Source organism: Poecilia latipinna, unplaced genomic scaffold (assembly GCF_001443285.1).
Source record: "Poecilia latipinna isolate Pla-1442-1.1 unplaced genomic scaffold, P_latipinna-1.0 Scaffold958, whole genome shotgun sequence".
NCBI classification, from domain to species: domain Eukaryota; kingdom Metazoa; phylum Chordata; class Actinopteri; order Cyprinodontiformes; family Poeciliidae; genus Poecilia; species Poecilia latipinna.
In genome coordinates, this window is record NW_015113574.1 from 51,733 (window position 1) to 72,546 (window position 20,814).

Below are 20,814 nucleotides of genomic sequence, written 5' to 3' on the forward strand. Positions count from 1 at the left end.
TCCGGTTTTTGGGAAAAGAGGGTTTGGGGGAGGGGGGTGGTTTTAAAAGTGGAGTGGGTAAATTTTTTTAAAAAAAAAAAAAAAAAAAAAAAAAAAATATATATATATATATATATATATATTTTTTACATACTTATTGAAACTGTCATGATGGCATGGCGCTTTCACGAGGTTGATTGGCAGCAGTAAGACCCTCCCCCTGGCTCTGATAGGCTGTTTTTGACCACGAGCGGTCCATTTCCTCAGACAGCAACAGCAAAAATCATTTTTTTAATAAAAGTTACATGCTACAGCTTTAAGAGAAAACATTCTGTAAAGAAACATTTTGCTATTTTAGTTTTCCTTTAAAAGGATATTCCAGGATGTACCACAGCCCTTCAGAATAAAGGCAGAAGGAACAGAATTTTACTCCCGTAAAGACAAAAATGACTGAATAGAAATAGAACAGAAATAACCTTTATTTTCCTGATATGTAGGTTTATACAAAAAAAGTTCCAAAAATGTATGAAAAATAAGATTAACAAAACCAACAGTAGTAATAATAATAATATACTGTAAGATTATAATGCAACATTTCCAAATGCAGCCCTTTGCGTTTGCAGTATTGCACAATTTAATACCGCCATTTTGTTTCCAACACAATGTGTTCAGCAGCTCTACTGCATGCAGTCAGCGCCTCAGGACATAACCTGTGTGATTGCTTTTATCTCATCTGCACTCTCTTGGACCGGAAGAGCAGTTTACACATTGACTACACACACACACACACACACACACACACACACACACACACACACACACACACACACACACACACAGAGTAGAGGATGATGACACCATTATTTTGGCGGGTCTGCACAAACTGACAGCACGCTGACCGTCTCCTGTGTTCACTTCATGCAGCTCCAGTAAAACAGAAACTCTAATAATGTTTGGGTTAAGAAAGTGTTAAGAGGTTAAAATTGCACACATGCTTAGAGATTCTAGATACTGGATTTAAAAAAAAGAAAAAAATTTTCATTGGAAAATTGTTTGAAATGGCACATTGCCATTGGTCCTCAGGGAGCCTTTTCTGAAAATAGACTTGACATCAGTGCAAGATAAGATCATTAACACCTAACTTGGTTTACTTTTGGGAAATTTTCTGCAGTTCTTTCCCTCTCAGCTACATTTCTTCAGCTCTACAAAAAATAGTTTTATGAGTTTCTAATTTGTCTTCCACAGTCTTCTTTGGAATGAGCTATTTTTATTCTCTTCTTCCTGTTTTTCTTGTAGTTTTTTCAGTTTGTTTCATAAATAACACATTTCAGATGCGTGATTGCGTCTGGAATGCAATCATGCATTTCAGATGCAAATGTAAATGATTTTATTTACAGCTGCTTTTGAAGGCTTCAAATTTTTCTGCTCCTTTGTGCTCTTAGACTGCCCCCATGTGGCTGGAAAAAGTAATTACACCAGGACAGGAAGCACAGTTTCAGTTAAATTCATTTGTATGAAGTTTGCATGTTCATCGAGATGGTGCTACTTTATCTCATGAGCTTATTTTACCTTCCAACAAGCTCACGTTTTCTGACCCACCTGCCAGATGGACTGCTTTGGCCTAAGCTGCAGCGCTATTCATCATACTCCTCAAACAAGGGCTTTTCAGAGTGTGGGCAGCGCCTCCCCTTGGTGGTGCTGCCCAAAAAAAGACCCCCAAAAAGTTGTTTCTATCTTTTTTTTTTTTTTTAAAGAATGTCTTCACAATTTTTGCACATATACAATAGAAAATTATGTTTTTTTTTTTCTTTGAAAAATGGTTAAACCAAACTAATCCATTGAAGCTCCAGCTGTATGTTTTTGGTCATCTACCTTTCACCAGGTGATCTTCCTGTGTTGGGTGTATTTATTTCCATTCATTTTTGCACGCGCTCTGGCCAGCTCACATGTTGCTACTCCACAAAGCATTTTTATAGAGGCTAAAACTTTCATATTGGGTCAATAGCTGTGCTTCCATTCACCATAAAATTGCACAAATTTGAATTTAAGAGAATGCCATTTTCATTCTCCTAATGGGAATGCATTAATAAAAAAAAATATATATATAATAAGGGATGTTTTTTGATAAAAGGTTTTTGCCTTATGATGAGGAAGTTTTTAGGTTTTATCAAAATTATTTCGCAAAACTGCAATGGAAGTGCTTTTTTTTTCGAATCATAAGTCACTTGTTCGACAACTGCATGTTACTACTGGTGGAAACGTCAAAGACGACGACAGAAATTGGTAGGAGGATCATGGCTCCTCATATTTTTTTTAACAACTTATTCACATGTGATTTTTATTGCGTTTCTTATTTAATGGAAACACAGCAATTGTGAAATATATATATATATTTTTTCCAACATTGACGGAATATCGACAGAGTTTTGCGCACATTTGTAATGTAAGCACAGCTACTTCCCAGGAAGAGTTTTTCGATCATCTTCCCCACTATGGTCAGACTCTGACTTTGTATTTCTTAAACAAAATGTTCTGGACCAATTTTTTGACTGCATTTGCCTTATCTCATTTTTAAAACAAGTATTACTGTATTAATATCAAAGCATATTTTTTTTCTTTTCATATAACACATTTATTACATTACATGGTGCACAAACTGAAGGCCGGACTTGTGGCATGACCTGGTTTCCAGACAGCAGGGTCGGGTGTCTGGTGTGCGCTGAAGGTGTAAAATGTGGAGTAGTTTATGGTTGTCGTCCCTCCAATGCCACTGCATGCACTCATTCAAACCCCCCGACTTTAACTTTGGATCACTTGCATACATACTCAGTCTTTGTGTGTGCAGGTCACAAAAACACAGATTAAGAAACGGGGAGTGTGACAGGGGGGCAGAGAGGGGTCTGTCCAGTTTAATTTCCACTTTAATCCTGTGAATGTTCCTACACCCTGTATGGCTTTTTCTTAAACCCCACCTGTTTAGCCTGCGTGGTTCGGAGTGTGCCAGCGCCATGTGCGATCACGTGCCCCTTCCATGTTTCCTAGAAAGTCAACATGAGACTAGGATTAGATGGTGTGAATGTGTACTCGTCTCCTACGCCCTTTTACATACACACAAACACACACGCTCTCTGATGTGTTGTCCCTTAGTTTCTGACCCTCACCTCTGTCCACAGAGGATTTGCAAAGCGTGCCTGCACCGCCCTCATTTGGCTTATGTGGCAATCTTTCTGTGAAAGGAAATGAGAGAGGATTTGTGGTGGATAATAGTTTCTAAGTTGGTTTGAGACACAGAGTAGATGGGGAGTTATTAGCAGGTCTGACTCTGTGCCTACCACTGTCTGACCCCAACCCTGACCCCTGGCTGGCATTAAGTTTAAACCATCTCTGAAGGTCAGCCTAGTGGTTATGATGGAATTATTTTTTAGAGCTTGCTGATGCCATATTTCTTTTTTTTTATCATTTCAAACTTTTCACTAAACCTTAACCCCCCTTAATGTTGGATTCAGCTCAATTCAGGCTTTATTAAAGACACAGAATGCTGCTCCGTATGAGAGATATAAAGAGAGAATAGAGACACACCGATCAGAGGTTTTTAGGTGATTATTTCTGACAATCAATGAATCTGATCTAAAAAACCCAAAAAACTGGCACATTCTGCAGAAATTTCATTCAAGCCCGTTTTATACAATATTAGAAATACAATTAAATATGACAAATAATTCCATTACTTTGGAAAAAAAATGATATAAACATAGCCTAAATCGCAATAACATGACATTGCTTTGCAAATTTTGTCATTTGTAGCAAAGCACTCATCAAACTATTCTTCTATTCTGCTTAACTTAACATCAAAACGCTGTAGTGCTAACCTGTTTATGTTTTTGGATTAACTGATTAATAATGGACAAAACTGTTAGAATTTTTTTTTTACTTGAATGCAAATATAGTTTTGCACAACTTTAGCTTAATTAATTATAGGTATGTTCTTTCAGCAATTTACTCCTTTTTGAGTCTGCATACCATGTTTAACAATTCATGTGGCCAGTGATTCATTATATCTATATATTATTAAAAGTTTAGTTTTACCACTATTTAAAAAAAAAATACAATGATCAGACATTGTAAACAGCCTGAAGCACCACATGTTACCGAGTAGCACGGTTAGCATACTTGGCATTATCAAATGATTACTCTTTTCCCTCTCTTGGGGGGGAAAAAAAAGGAGAAATATTTCTGGTCAGGAAAAACATGACCAGTCCTGGCGTGGAAACCAACTGGCTGGCTACCACAGCAGATGGCCCGACCAAATAAAGTCGATATCATTATGTTAGACTTGTGGTACCCTATAAATAGCAGAAACACGAAGACGGTTAACATTAATCATAAGAGGCTGTGAAAATGTTGAAAGTGGAACTGTTGCCGTGACAGTCATACTATGTCTACACAGAAATTGCAGTACCTTTGTAGTGAACACCTCAGGTTCACATTTTTTTTCCAGGGCTTAATTCAGGATTAGAATAGATCCTTTTTTGTTTGTCTGTCTGGTGACCTCAGCTTTAATGAGGATAACAATTTAATGTGGTGCGGTCTGAGCAGATGTTTATTGCACCCCATAGCCAAGAGGAGGCCTTGACTTAGGCAGGTCTCTGTTATTTACTATCATATTTATCCTTGTTTCAAATGTGTAACGGTTAGTTTGTTGGAGTTGGTATACACTTCATTGTGACAGTCTGCTTTGCATTACTCCCATAACTGGTATGTTAATCACACAGTTCTGGTTCTGAGTCTCAACCAGATGTGAACACCTGTTCTCATCTGTCCTCACAGCTTAACAGAATCTTCCTGTAATAATTCCCAAATACTCAAGAAATATCTATGCATAACTTTTGCGGATGTGGCAGCAACTTCATATGGAAACTCTTTAGTGATTGCCTTAATACAGAGGATTTAGAAAATATGGATTTAATTGATCCATATGGACCGATCCAGTACAGCTGAGAATGAAATCCAGAGATTCCAAGGAAGATGAAGCGCTACTGCTTGGCAATCCACACTGACCCAACTCTTGCCTCACGCAGCTTCCTTAGTGGGATATGACGTCACTGCTACGTCAGTAGTTTCCCAGAAACGCTGACCTCAGTACAACTGTAGCGCGCCTATGGTTCACATTGACTGCTTCATAGGAACATGTTGCCATGTAACATCTGGGAACAGTTGTGGAGCCGTGGGAGGGTGTTACTACCATGTCTATAAGAATCCTTGCCTCTGTGTCAGTGCAATGCTTTAGATCCTGGAGCCAGAGCATATCATACCGAATCTTCGTCTGGTCTCTGTGCAGAAACAGGTATGTAAGCAGTTCCACCTTAAGTGTTATTTAGCTAAATCTGTATGGCAACGTATTTTGGCATAGTACTACATTTATTAAACGGATATCTGCAAGCATCCTATTGGATAATTACTGTTGGGCGATTGATCACCGTTCAGCGGGCAACAAGTTGTTTAACCCTAACGAGTGCACCGATTAGCGTCTTATTTTTTAAACGACAAAGTCCCACGTTTGCGGAAAGATGTTAGAGATGTCAGTAATTTGACGCTTCTTAAACCTCAGATGGAGAAAACATTTGATTGTCCAACTGATTATTGAAAACCGGAAGGAAAGTCTGTAACAATCTGCAAACACTTAAAAGTTTAACATCAAGTTGAAGAAAAACAACAGTTGAACTCCTGGCTGTGTTCAATAGTAAAAATAAGAGCATTTCCACACACAATGCAGAGGAAACTGGAGGGCTTGGGACTGAACAGCTGTTTAGACACAAGAAAACCCCTAATCAGTGAGGCTAACCGGAGAAAAAGGCTAGAAATTGCAAGGCAGCATAAAGATTTGACACTGGAGCAATTAAAGAAAGTCAAGTAGTCTGAATCCATATTTACCTTCTTGAAGAGCACATCGGGGTAAAAAGTGTTGCAGATGAAGTGATGAACCCATTATGCCTAGTGTCTGCTGTACAAGCCATGGAGGGCAGTCCTATAATCTGAGGACTGCCCTCTGTGCAAAGTCCAGACTTTGCACAGTGGTTGGATTCTCCCATCATCAGGACAAGATCCTGGTGAAAAATTGGTGCCCATCTGCAGCGGTTGTCAGCCTAGAGGCGGAGTACACCCTGTACAGGTTGCCGATTCATCTCGGGGAAACACAGAGAAACAACAATGTACACACACTCCCATTAAGCCATTAACTCTTGTTTTTAGACAGAGGAAGGAAGCCGTACTACCCACTGAGAAGCCCTCCCTAAAACCCCAACACACTCACATGGCTCATACGGAAAAATCCAAGGCTGGGATTCAAATCCAATATCTTATTTTTGTAAGGTAATTGTGCCATTAACCCTTCTACCATTGAGAAATTTTTATTCAACTTCCTGTTTTTCACTGAAATCTCACCACTTAAAGGTCTTAAAGCAGTGTTTCCCAACCCTGGTCTTCAAGGCACACTGCCCTGCATGTTTTAGGTATTTCCTTGCTTCAGCATAGGTGATTTCAATTAGGAGGCATTTACTAAACTGCAATCAGCTGAATGAGGTGCATTAAAGCAGGGAAATTTCTAAAACATGCAGGGCAGTGTGCCTTGAGGACCAGGGTTGGGAAACACTGTCTTAAAGGACCATCGATGCCATGCCTGTGAAGTAAAAGGGGTTATTTTATTTTAGAATCTTCTTTTACCTTATGGGACTTCTTTTTTTTGAACAGCTTATTGATACTAAAAATAGCTAAAGTGGATGCAGGTTGGCGTCCACACTGAGTCTTGCCAAATTAACTTCTTGGAGCTTAGTTGTTGGGGCATTCACTGATCAGAAAGAAATGTTTTTTTCTTTAAACGATCGTACATTCATGATTAGTCACCAGTCAATTTCTTTACGAGTCTTTAAGGGTCCTTAGTTGCCAAGGTAGCTATGAGTTGTAGTTTGTGGCAAACTTTTTTTTTTTTTTTTTTTTTTACAATAATTATTTGACAGGTTTAAATTTCGGTTTTCCTGTCATTGTTGGTTTCATCAAAAGCCGATTTACATTTTATAGTTGAAGGATTTCAGAAGGTCCGTCTCTTCATAACAAGGATTTTGAAAACCTTTTTAAAGGGGCATTATGAAAATATATTTTCTCATGAAAGTTAAATAGTCTTTTGTGTATTTCTATTTGATACAAAATGTTATCTTACTCAACTTAATTTATAACCCTGATTGAATTTCCACCTTACAAAGTTCACATCAGCAGACACCCCTCATCCTCCCCCCAGCTTCTGGATAACAGCTTACCTCTGCCCCCAGAGCTTGAGGTCTACCCACTTACAGCCATAAAGAGACAGGAAGCCCCAGGACTCGGGGCTTCTGGGACTCTGAGCGGCCATTTGTCGGTGGGGATTTAGACATCTTGTGATATTTGGGCTGGTAACGGTGTGTTATTACACCCACAGCCTGTCTGGTGGGCTTCTCGCAGCACTCCATCATGGAGCGAGAGAAGGCGTTTACATGTTTTAACAGGCTTGCTTTCAGCCTCCCCTGGCAAAAGTTTGATCTGGTAGGGTCAAAGGTTGAGAGCTAGAGGGGGCCCCCAATTTTTTGTGGGCCCCCCCCCCCCCCCCCAAGTGGTTTTCCAGGTTTCTGAAGCAGAATTTGGGAAACGTGGTTTTAGAAATTAAATTCTTTTGATGGAGACAAATTTACATAAGAAAAGCTTTTAATGGAAAAAAAATTCTACTTGACGTGCTGAGAGTTGTCGAGTCTGTGATTGAGGTCTTGAATGTCTAAACGTCTCTTTGTCTTAATTGGGCAAATTTACTCAGAAGTCCACTCCTCCTACACTCTTTATTCCTGGTAAGATTTTTTCTTCACTGCAGAATGATGACGTTTAAGTTACTTGGAAATATTTTTATAACCTTTCTGAAAATGATGGCAAGCAGCAATTCCTTTTATATGGTTGACATTGCATTCTCCAGAGCAGCAAACTACAAATACTTCCACTTTTCATAGAGGTATTTACACTGATGATTATTTAATAAAGTGTGTACACACTTAGAGTGTGTATTCAATCAGGTACATCTCAAGTTTTGTATTTGAGATGTAATTTTCGAACCTCGAACTTAGAAAGATCATTCAGATAATTTTTATCTTATCTATATGCTTAAGAACCAACAATTGAGACTGTGCTTTCAGTTTTGCACATGAATGCTTGTCTTCCCATGTGTAGGTGTGAATATCTTTGTCTGACAGTTAATTTGTATTTTTGTGACTTCTAGCCTCAGAAGAGCAGATTCGGCCGTAACACTTAGTATATGAGGAAGAAGGGGAAAACTTGAGTATTGTTTAGTCTTGTAGGGGAGAAGAATTGAGGAAGTAGGGAAACAAACAAACATTGTTTGGAACAGGAATTGGGAACGGATAAAGGAAAACTTGGACTGAGAGGGGAAATATCCATGACTTGCCTTGAAATTTTTACCTTTTATGTAGATCCCAATAATGGGTTCCAATAAACATTTTAAGAGAATTCTTACTTTTTAATTTAAGTCAATTTATGAAGGAATAAAGGAAATTGTCTTCTATTTTTTTTTATTATTTCACTAAAACATTGCATAAGGTTGGAGCACACAGAGGAGTGTTTGCTTATTTCCTTTGCACCAACTCTATAGATCTTCTCTTTCAATAAATTTACCTGTATACGCTCAGGGTTTTCCTAACTGCAGCAGTGCAACTCAATGACACATCTCTGTGAAGACCAGCAGGCGGGGTTACACGTGCACATTGTTCTTTCATGCTGTTTTCTCCGCCATCCAGATGTCCGCTTAGTGAGGATCCAGATGGCCTGGATACCCTCTCTGTATGTGTACTTGTGTGCACACAAGTACACACACAAAGCCGCATGGCCATGTTTTTCTCCCTCTGAGGGAAGATTAACTCTCCTCATTAGGACCCCCTTTCCCACACACATACACATACACTTGCATCTCTCTCTCCTCCCCTCTTGTCTTCTTCCCTGCCTCACCCTCATTGGCTCCCTCTGCGAGGACCACCGCCGACCGGACCACTGTGACCGCAGGACACCAGAGCAGGGAGGTGGCAGGGATTGGTTGATGTTGCCACGGTAATAGAGGAGGCGGCCACTCACCAAATCATTGAGCTAAAGCTGAAATGGAAAAAAAAAAAGAAAAAAAGTGGACGGGTGTGGAAAGCAGGTTAGAGGCTGGGGGAATGAACAGAGGAGAGGAGGGGAAAACAACAACAACAATGGCGAGGGATTAGCCATCGACTGTGCAATTAGTTGGTCCATTTAGGGCAAAGCTGTGTCAGAAATCCCCACCAGACCTCCGGGTGTCATCTTCAGAGCTCAGCTGCCAGATCAGAATCCTGGCATGCTCAGAGATGTACAAAGAAAATACAGGTGTGAGATTCTAAAAGCAGCTTTTGGAGGGAGATGGTCCTGCATCGTCGGCGTGAGATTTGTGCCGTCAATGAGAAAAAGGCGGGAAGCTGACCGTGGCGATTGCCTGTGGCAGGGAATAATAACGCGGTAGAGAGAAAGAGAGGGAGAGAGAGAGACAGTGGGAGTACCGCTGGATCTAAAGAGCATGCGTCAGCATGACGGCAGAAGGCATTAGATACGGAGAGAGACGGTGTCAGAAGAGCTGAGCGCCGTGGAGACGGTTTGAAGGTCTGACGGGTCGGATGAGAGTAGAAATCCGCTGGACTCTGTGCCACACCTAGACTGCATCGGGAAAAGCTGCAACAAAAAAGGACTTTTTCAATTCCTGAAGAGGAATTTCCTGTGAATTCTTAAAAGCTACAGAATGCAAAAAGGATCCGTTCTTGAGTGCCTTCTTGAATTCTGCAAAAAACTGACACTTTAGTCGTCTTCTTACGTGGAACGTTGCCACCGTTTTCCAGAGGAACACATTCCTTCAGCAATCTGCACCTGCACTCTCCACTCTGCTGGGTTGGTCAGCGAAGGACGCCCTGTTGCAAACGTCTGAAACTGAGGTTTTCATTGTCCAGCCCATTTTTTTTTCTTTTCCACGACAAACGCTGACTCAGCCCAAATGTCAGAGGGAATCACGTTGGCATCGCAAGCGGCCGGGATTTAGCAGCGAGCGTAGTTCAGATAGAAGTCATACTGTGATTGTGCCAAGCGATCTGGAATAATGCTGTGTACGCTGTGCTGTGCTTGTCCTTCCCAGTGACAGCAGTGACAGCATGAATCTTGATGCAAGCCGACTGACCGGGCCGAGTGCGTGGGTTGCTTGCTGACTAGAGCGGTTGCTATTTGAGGTCTTTGAGGACTCGCGGTCCCAGCGATGGGAGAGACGGCAGAGTACCAGAGGCTGCAGGAGACGGCAGAGTCAGACTACCAGAGCTTGCCCAGTGATGATGAAGAGGTAAACCTCTCACGTCTGCCTCATCTGTGACGGTGACAAATACAAATTTCAATAAGTTTGAAACATGTTTTTGGTGAAATTTGACCTGAAGTTATATAGAGTTGACTTTGACTTTGTGTTGTTTTTGAAAATCCACCTCGGCAGCAGTGAGAACAGGCATTTGTGCTATTTTGGTGTTTGTTCATGAGGGAGTTTCATGTGATTCTAGCGTCTACACTTGGTTCCTTTTGTAAATGAGGTGTTTTTTTAAAAATAATCCAGTAGCATCACCCCTCCCTTCGTCACAGCTGACTAGGGCAGCCATTGTTGTTAGTGTAAACTCCTGGATCTTTTTCACGCTGCAATAATTGATTACAACTTGTAGATTCATGAGTAACAAGTTAATGTTTTTATTACCCTGGTTGTCATTGTCATCTTTAGTCCACTAGTGTGCACTCCGCAACCCCACCCAGGGCTGGGCCCAGTGTATGCTGACCGCTGAGCTGTTGAAAGTGGGACCATGAGCTCATTGATGATGTTCTGCAGATTGAACTCAGTGAAAAGGCGAAATAGTGACGTTTTATACCTTCCCACATATTCTCCAAATGTGCTGACTGTTCTTTGGTTTTGGAGTTTGTGCAATTCTTGAGCTTCATGGAATGTGAAGCTTTTTTGTCAAGGTGTATTTTCTTTCACATTGTTTAGTACAGGAGTATCTGACTCCAGTCCTGCAGATGCAAATGGAAACCAATAAACGATCAAATGGCCTCAGTACTTCGGTCATGCAGAGACCTTTGAACAAGTCATTCAAGTGTGTTGAATCTTTTAAAAGCTGGAGGCTGTTGGCTCTTGAGGACTGGAGTTGGAGACCCTGGGCAGAATAGTTGTTCTTCCGTTTGGTCGTCCATCCATCAGTCAGCCCATCCACTACATCGGTTTTTCATTCTTTCAGGTCCATGTTTTTGTTCATTCATCTGTAAATCCATCATTCCTTCCTTCCTTTCTTAAACTCTGACTATAGACCATAGATGTATTTTATACATTCATTGCTCGCTGTTGTATTTATAAAATGGACCAAAACGACCCAAGAACTCTGAGGAATTTGTGAGTGTGTGTAATTTAGGGATGGGCAATACAGACATTAAAAGTTTCATCAAAATTTTTGTGATACTATTATGATGACAATTAAAGGAATAAGAAGTATTACTACTTTTTAGGTAAGTAGCTGTGACTGTACTCTCAGCAATCACAGCCTCACAAACACAAATACTGCTCTTGAAAAACTAACTTATTGATGATCTCATTGAACAAACACAGGAGAAAACGGTAAAACTAACAATCCCAGCAATACAAATAGATTTATTTTATTTTTTTTAAAGAAATTAATTGTAACTTATAATGACAACGATGAATCAAAATTCTCATAAGAAATTGATCACAATAAATGGTAAACGACACGTTTGTGTGTGGATGAATAAATGGCATCAGCATCTACTATAACATGAGCTACAACATCGTTTGTTTTTTTTTTTATTGAATATAATGATATTGATCCTATTGGTTTTCTACTTGTTTCCAAGCACACACTGCCCCTTTTTGACCACTCCTTTGCCTTTAACACAATCCCCGCTCTGAACAAAGGAGCACAGAAACGGAGCTGAACATGTCGTTTTCTGGATGAGTGTAAATGAGCTGAATGTTCCCTGTGTGTACTCCACTTCAGTGGAGTTGAGCCGCTGTACGCTGCAGCTGTCCTCGTCGCTGCAGGCTCAATCGGATCGCCTTCTGCAGCTGCAGCAGCTACATGCTGAATAAAAGGGACTTGCATATAGGCGTGCACCGGTATCAGACAGGAACGCTTTCATGTGGTCTCAGTATTTATACAAAAACAGTTTTAACAAGCCCAACATGGTGGAAATGCTTTAATTTAAAACGGGAAGGCAGCAATTATTCTGACTGGTCCTGAGATATGTTTGGTATGTTTATTTAATATAATATTGAATTTTTACATGGAGATTTAAGCAAAATGAAACACAAGCTAGATTTTGTTGTTTTCCAGACGTATAATGTGTCTTTGCCATCTTACAAATCAAAGTACAACAATATATCAGCTAGTTAATGATTCCAGCTATTTGCTATTTAATATGCACTGCACATTGCTGAGTAATTTTTAAACATTAACCTTAATAATTTTGCTACTTTATTTTATTTTAAGTAATGCAAAGAGGAAAAACGACTTTAATAAACTCACACCTATGGGAAAGTGGTAAAATGTTGAGAAGCTGGAAAGCTAAAGATGATGTTTGTGGACTGAGGAAATTGGAGAGAATCCACACATACAGCAAAACATGTTGTGTATGCCAGTATGGAAAGTTAATGAAAGATTCAAAAAGGACAAAAAAAAAGCATCCTGAACATTTGCTCTTCAGCCTTTTTATACGCTGCTGAAGCCTCATACTCTAAAGTAACCTGCAGAAATATCTCAACATATTTTGTTTTAAATTCTTTCTCCTAATGGTGGGCATTTATCGTATCATTTATCGTTTCTTAGAAGAACTTTGATTTATTGTTATGTTAAATTTCAGTTATAGATGGTAAATACAAACACACACCTGACAGAATGATCAGGAATTATATTTTTTCCCATTTTCTCTAGTTTGTTCCACAAGAACATAATAAATATTAGTAAATTCAAAAATATGGTTAAATGCAGTTATTGTGTACAGTTATTTTTTAAGACAAATGCTGTCCCACGCAGTCACAGACATGCAGTTATCTAAAAAATCTTAATTACTTTTTATCGTTATTTTCACAAATTATCAAGTCTGTATTGATAGCCATCTTCACATTTACGTTGTGTTGTCAGTTTAACCTGGTGGAAATTGTGCATGCTGGATTTGCCGATTGTAAATTGGAGCTCAGGGCTGAAAGCGAAGCATTGTCCGATTCAGGTCAGCAGCCATTTTCTCAGTGAGTCTGAGAACGGCTTAAAGCAAAACAAACAGGTCGTTCCCGCAGATCGCAACCGTGTTTAAGCCAGAGAGATTTTAAGACTGATGTGTTTTTAGGTACAGGAAGGAAGACATATTTTTGAGTTTTTGCTTCGTGCTGCACTGTTTGCACCTCAGTCATAATTCTTCTATGGCGTTTTGCACCAGCGCCCTCCTCCACCCTCTAAACCAGCTTTACTGGGATCAAACAAAGAATAGTTGAGGATTGGGGTGCATTTGCAGGATTAGGGGGACATCATTGGGAGGGTTGTTATTGTGGTTGGGATTTATGGTTATTACGTTATGGTTACTACTCAAAACAATTTTTGAGTAGACATATATTCCATGGGGGCCTGTTCATATGCAGAGCTCCTATCCTTCCCAGAACTACCCAGACATCACGCCTCCTCGTGTTTTCGCGCTACAGACGACGAACCGTCGGGGGACGGCGAAGGGAAAGCCAGGCCTTGTCAGATGTGCGTACTATCTGTGAGGTCAGCAGTGACGCATATCAGTCTGTCTGTGCATGCAGTGAAATCCTGTGTGTGAGGGTGTGTAGTTGTTTTGCTTGTACAGTTGTAAGAGGGATTATTACTGCCATCACTCAGCTCTGGCAGCTTTTTGGCACCTGTGAACTAAACCACAAAACTCATTTTGCTGCCAAAAGATTCCAAGATAAACTCCAAGGTGGCTTAGCTCCCAACACCGTACGTCATGGTGGCTCCCTGGAAGCGCATGCCTTTTCATGCCTCAAACCAACTACAATGAGCATCACGTTACGGAGACGAGCTAAATGGGATTGCGTGTTGCAAAAAAGGTCGACTCCGTACCGCTCTTTTAATTTGGTAGAATCTTTTAGCAGAGAAGCTTCTACTTTAATGATCTACAGAGTTATAGTTTGATATTTATAACATTAATGTGCTTTTATTGTGTTCAATTTGTACAGCCGAGGGACTCCTGCTGCTGGTTGAGGGAGTAGAGAAGGTAATAAAGGCCAGATGGAAGCAGCTGGACATGAATGCAGTGGTTCATACTCGGCGGTTCATACTTTTCAGATCTGGAGACCTACATTTTTGACAATTCTTTTCATAATAGGTCAACCTTAGATTAAATGGGGAGATTTCAAGGTAAGAGATTTCATCTCTATTAGATTCAGGAACATGTTTTGTTCTAAACTGTTCCATTGTGGCTCTGCTTGTATAGTTTGCCTTCTCCTGATCGAAAGTGAACCTCTCCTCTCGTCTCAAGTCCATCACAACCTCTAAGTGTCCAGTGTCATCTGGTCTTTGGCTACTTTCATCTTCCCAACTTCAACCAACTTCCTGGGTCGAGCTGAAAACACGCGTCCCCTTAGCACAACACCTCCATGTTTAGGGGTGAAGATGTCTTTTAAAGTGGAGTTCATTCACTACATGGGTCAAAAACTTCTGCCTTTTTCGACCAGAGCAACTTCTCCAACATTTGCTGTGTGTAATTGGCTGTACATTAATTATTTTAGGGGTATTAAAAGAAACTGGGGGTAAATAGATGTGCAACCCCATCCTTTTTGGATTTGATTTCCTTCCACCTTAGATTTCTTTCTGTCACATAAAATCTTAATGTAACACTTTTTGAGGGATCTGGCTGTATTATGGCAAAGCATGGAGAGCTTCGAACGGTTTAAATGCTTTTGAAAAACACTGTACCCCTTGGTTGACCTTTGTCCCACTTCAACCTTGTGTTTACTCATAATGTTTCATTGGAATCGGCTTGTTGGTCTTATTGGAGGTCTTTGGTTGCATATCTTTGCATAAGTCTGCTTTTTATAGTTAATGATGCACTTTTCCATTTTTATTCTACCTTCCCTTGCGCTGAAGAACGCAATTGTTTCTCAGTCACTAAACTTGGCACAGTGAAATCCTCAAGCACTCTCTTTATGGAAACTTCTGCATTGTCCTTTGGGTTTTGAAATAATTTCCAATTTTTTTGTGTTCTTGCATCGTTTGTTTGCATCATCAAGCTGATCCATGATACTGTCATATGAACAAACAAAAGTCACTTGACTAAACCGTCAAAACAGAAACGTTGGCAAAAAATATCAGTTGCTGATATCTGCTCGGTTTTATTGATCAGACTGATACCAATATGTTGAATTGTCTGGGACTGGCCGATACCGATGTTGATGCCGATGCATCATCCGTCTCTCGGTACTGTCTCAGTACCAAGAGACGCTGGGAGAGACACTCCTTTTGACTTTCCTGTCGTTCAGCATTGCTTTTATCAATGAGCTTGAGATGTCCTCTTTCTGTTGATTTTTACTGCTCAGCTGTTCAACGTGGTTTCTTATGTTCAACAGCGGTGGATTTATTGTACAGAGCATGTGAAAAACATAAACCGCCTGCTGTCATTTCAGTGGTGTAATGACTGACCAGCAGACGCTCAGAATACAGAATTATAAAGATTTCACCACCAGCTCCAGTCAGTGGTCTGCTGCCACCTTGTGGCATTTTGTTAGAGCTACTCTCACTGCATACTGTAAAGTATAAAGTGCTTTGATTTGCTCAGTGAGGAGAAAGTTGGTTGGCAATTAGACTCCTATTGATTTCAAGCTGCAACTATTCAATAAAACAGCTGACGGTTATCTGTTTGATCGATCTGTGAGGATCGATGAAACTTCTTCAGGGTTTTAAGATTTTAAGTTGTCTATCCTCTTAAGAACTTAGTCATAAAAGTGCAAGTTTCTGATAGAAATAGAAATGTAGAATTCTACATTTCCAAATCCAATGATTAGATCTTTTATCCGTAGCGTTATATACTCATAAGACAGGCCATCGAACGTCTTTTTAACGAGATGTTTATAGTTTTGATTCATTTACAGAACAGGTAGCCAGTTGTATTTTTTACCATCTCATCTGATGGTCACCATGGAAATCTTCTCATCCATCCTTTCTCACTTTTTATTTCTTTTGGTTGCAGATGAACCTTTGCACATACACTTTGACCTTTCCCCACCCCCCCCAAAAAAACAAAAAAACTAAAAACACTTCCCTGCTGGATTTTTTTTCCTGTAGATGCTGAACATTTCATAGGAAGAACACCTGAACACTCCAACCTTTTCTTCGACATGTTTCAGGTGACGAATCTGTTACAGGCCTCTCGTCCAGATGTGGGTTTTTAAGGAATGTGGCATACTCTCTATCATCTGGTTCACATTAAAGTCCGTTACATAACTGTTCCAAAGCAAACATTATGTCATTAAACTTCATGTCGTGAGGCTCACTAGGGTGTTCTTCCTCGATAAACAATTGCAACTGTGAAGTCTGAGTCACAAAAGTTTAGTTGATTTTAATAGTTTTCTCACAGTTGCTTTATTTTGTTGAAAAACTACTAAATAACTTGCTTCTTTGGAAATGGACACTAAAAACCAAACAAACCAAAAGGTACTCGGCGCCAATTGAAGTAAGATACCTGTTTTTGAGTGTCCTACTTTACAGCACACATGAAAACGAAGTAAATGTTGGATGAAATGCTGAAAAGTGTTTTTGGTACGGGGCTGTGTTTACATTCAGCAGAGTGGTGGAAGAGAGATAAGATTTTTGGGGGGATTATAGGCAGGAAATTGAAGGCAGCACCAAATAAAGAAGAAAACACAACAGTTTGGCCGGAGCCTCTGGAGGGAGGAAGGGGAGGGATTTATGAAACGGGGGAAGAGAAGGGCGAGGAATTTCCTAAAATACAGCAAACGTCACCGAAGCAGAGCTGGGAAGCAGACTGTGGGTCTTATGAGAAAATTTCTAGATCTGTTTTGATAACATGTAAAGATACAGATGCATCAATTAATCATTGAATGTATCGATATGCAATGAAACTGTCACTGAACATAGTGTGGAAACTAGTAAAACTTAAAATCCTGACAGTGCATACAGTTTTATTTTGTTTAAAGCATGAAAAATTGGAATTTTTCCCAACATAGATAAATCTAAATTCTTATAAGAAATTTAGAACGATAAATGATAAACGACACAATAAATGCCCACGCCAATGATTGACAATTCTGGGTAATGGTGAAGCAGAGGGAAAACAATGCATGCATGTTCAGATGGTTTACTGATAACAATTTGAAAAGTGTGGAGTGCATTTTCTTCCCACTCTCACCCCAATTCAAAACTTTAGAGAAACACCTTTCCATTCATTCACGTATAGCTGCATGGCTTTACTAGTTTTTCACATCTATAAACTGAAATTTCTGCTGTTTTCTAAAAAAAAAAAAAAAAAAAAAATTTTCAGCTTCTAACAATCTTCTTCCAGGATTTCCCTTTATTTGACTCTAAGACAAGACTATCCACAGCATGATTCTGTCACCACCATGTTTCACTGTCGGCATGGTGTATTCAGGGTGGTGACCAATGCTTTTTTTCGTACTAAAACAATTTTTCTCATTTTAAGATGTTTTTTTTTTAATATGATGGTGTCCTTTTTCTGCTAAATTTCTGACTATATTTTCATAATTAACCAAAAATTCTTGTAGCCTGGTCCTGGTACTCAATCATACAATTTGCAGAGGGATGGCTGAAATAAAAGCCACCTTGTGAAATTATTTTCTGTTTGTAACGTACATCTTTAGAAAAGCGAGGAGAAAAATTGTTGCATCCTTCAGCCTTAATTGTAACCACATTGATGGTTTTCTTGATGCCATTTGCTCTCTAACAAACCTCTGGGGCCAACAGATGGACTGTAGTCGCTAATTATCTGATTTCTGAAGATAACTTCTAACATTGGAATTTTTTTTTCATGGTTTCAGAGAAGAGGGGGCTGAATGAAAATACAAAAGTGTCTCGTTAAATCATTAACATCGCCACAAAATTCTGCTTGTAAGGCGACAAAACCTGGAAAGGTTCAAGGATTATGGATACTTATGCGAAGCATCATGCCTGTGCATTCTCCCTGTGTGTGTGTGCATCCTTTTGTGTTTGGAGCTGTTGCATCACAGGAAGCCGTCTCCCCCATCCCACTTTCCCCCAACCCTGTGGTTGAATGTGACCCCTTGGCCCTGGATCAAATGCTGCGCTGAGCCGAACACCATGAAGCCTCTGTCCTCTGCACCACGCACAGCCCTGTCCTGTTCTGCTCCACTCCACTCTGCATGGACCAACTCCATGCTTGCAGGACGTCGTGAGGCGAGAGGGAGGCGGGGGACAGTGGGGCGGAGAGTAGAGTTTCAGAAAGAAGGTGGGAAAAGAACGTGCAAACACGTGCAGTTTAACTAAAGGCGAAAGACATTTTGGGAAATTTAAGCGGCTCTCCTCCCTGGAACGCCTGCGCTGCCTCTCCGATTGCAGAGGAGTCAAATCGGGGAGAAGTCGTTCCTATTTTTAGTTCCATGCGCGTCGGAGGGACAGAAAAGCAAACATACGGGTTGTTGCATATGCAAAGCTGAGAGTCGGGGTGGGGATGGAGGAAGGACTGGAGGAAGGAGGCGTGTCTTATTTGTGAAGTTCTGCAAGTTTAAATAACTGGCTCATTGCCGTCTGTACACGCAGGACGAGGCTGACCCATCCATCAGTCTTTCCTCATATAATCAGACTTTTTTTTAATCTTTCTGTTTTGTATGCATGAGTGCTGCATTTAATAGCCTTCTTGACCCTGCGATGAGGCTGTAGAGGCTTTACGTGGGAACTTGTCCTGCCATGGAATGTCACCGAGTCGCTGGACGTTTTGCTTCCCGCTCACCGGATGAGAGCTTCAGGTTCGCATCCAAAGACTGTCCGCGCATCTTCTGTCACTCCAAACTGAGGCTTTATTAACAGCCTACAGGACAGCTATTTGAATCAACTCGCACTTTAATTTTCCACTCTGATCCAGAAGAAGCAGTTTGGCAATGCGGCGCATCGACAAGCTGAAAAAAGCCTTCCCCTTCGTGGCACGCTTCCATCTGTACCGTGTAAGTGTCCGCCGCGGCGCGGCCGGTTGTAGCTACGGAGCTGGGTCATGTGCTGGAGCTGTGAATCATGAATCATGGTTGTGGTATGATGAAGTCAGGAAGATGTGAAAGGGGCTCTCCTCTGGGAGACTTGTTGTTGCAGCAGCAGGATGTTACAGCAGAACCTAGTCTGGGCCAAGAGATTTCTGTGCATGTGTGTCTGTGTGTGTGTTAATTCACCACCACTATGAGGAATGAATTGAGCCAGAAATCATGTTGCTTTGCTGCTTCCAAATTCCCACATTCCTCTTTCTCATCCTTCCTTCATACTTCCTTTTTGGTCCTAAGCGTTGCCTTTTGTAGTGTTTGCAAAAAGGTCTGGGATAAAAATGTCCTTCTCTCCAACAGTTCTCACCATCTCTTGTTGCTTTTTAGAGGTAGAAAAACAAAGCTATTAAAGTACCCTCAGTCCTGGACTTCTGATCAGAGTTTTGTTTCTCAGGGTCCTGCTAAAAGTCACGCCTTTGGGTCGGAACATTGCAATCCTGCTGTCATACTCTCGTCTACCAAAACATTTTCTTTTTCATTGGAAAATTATAAACACCTAAAGATTATTCCTTTGTTTTATTTAAATTAAACACAACCTCAAACAAAAAAGAACAGCTCAATTTTCTCTTTCTTCTCAAAGGAAAAATGCTATTTATTTTTATTCTGACTTATCTCTAAATAATTATAAACTCTTTCGTGGATGTACACCATCTTCATAGTGTGCTGTTAGGGATTTTTTCCCAAATACTGACCAGATTTTTGAAGATGAAATCCAACACTTCATTTGGTACTATAATAAGTCTACATCAGTAAAGATGGAAACATGTTGTCGATGATGTTTAGGTTTAGCTCCTCATCTCTCGGTCCTTTTTTTTTTTTTTCCATAAAATTTTAAACACCTGAAAATTGACTGGATGCTTCTTCATCCAGCAAGAACATCCACACTGAAAAGTGTTGCTGGTAAAAACCAGTCACCAATTGAGGTATGTAGCTGATATAAATGTTAACATCTTCACTAACAATTACTCGGTTTTGAAAAAGACTTTATTTGGGTAAGCCAAAAATTATTTGATCAACAAAATAAAGTGGCTTGCAAAACTTAGATTATAGCTTTACAAGCCATAAATGCAAATAGTTAGCTTCAATTTTTGAATATATGCAGGACAAAATTTGGTTATTGTTTACTGGAGGTGCAGCTGACCATAAAATCCATCATAAAATTCATGACGGGTCACATGGAGATTCAAATACTAATCGGCACCAATTTTCTTAATTTTGGATGATTGACGATCAGTTGAACGATCTCCTCTTACCTCCACAAAAGTTTCAATATCAGCCGCTTTCCCCCGCGCACACACTGTTAAGATGTGCGGTTAGCAGTAGTCACCGCACTGTTGCCAACTTAATAACTTTGTCACCATATTTAGCAACATTTCAGACCCCTCTAGCAACTTTTGAGTTGTCGGAATTGGCAGGTCAGGCTTTTTAAAGATTGGTGA

The 20,814-nt window shown here is 40.2% G+C and overlaps 1 protein-coding gene and 1 long non-coding RNA gene across 5 annotated transcripts in view; one reads left to right on the forward strand and one right to left on the reverse strand.

The window, feature by feature from the left end:
• tnk2b (tyrosine kinase, non-receptor, 2b) overlaps nucleotides 1-20,814 on the forward strand; it is a 58,973-nt gene that overhangs the window by 13,083 nt on the left and 25,076 nt on the right. For 2 of the 4 annotated variants that reach the window (XM_015049738.1, XM_015049739.1), the window contains exon 1: nucleotides 9,649-10,399. The exons of 1 other annotated variant lie outside the window; for it this stretch is intronic. In XM_015049738.1, the coding sequence (XP_014905224.1) occupies nucleotides 10,319-10,399 (81 nt within the window). In that variant the 5' untranslated portion in view covers nucleotides 9,649-10,318. Of the gene's footprint in view, nucleotides 1-9,648; nucleotides 10,400-18,885; nucleotides 19,289-20,814 lie in introns of those variants that run through there. One more of the 4 variants, XM_015049736.1, reaches the window with a different exon arrangement.
• LOC106958040 (uncharacterized) lies at nucleotides 2,466-9,497 on the reverse strand. The gene is made up of 3 exons (XR_001427081.1): nucleotides 5,911-9,497; nucleotides 3,141-3,206; nucleotides 2,466-3,017 (listed from the first exon to the last, which is right to left on the reverse strand). It is a non-coding gene; the product is annotated as an uncharacterized LOC106958040 (long non-coding RNA).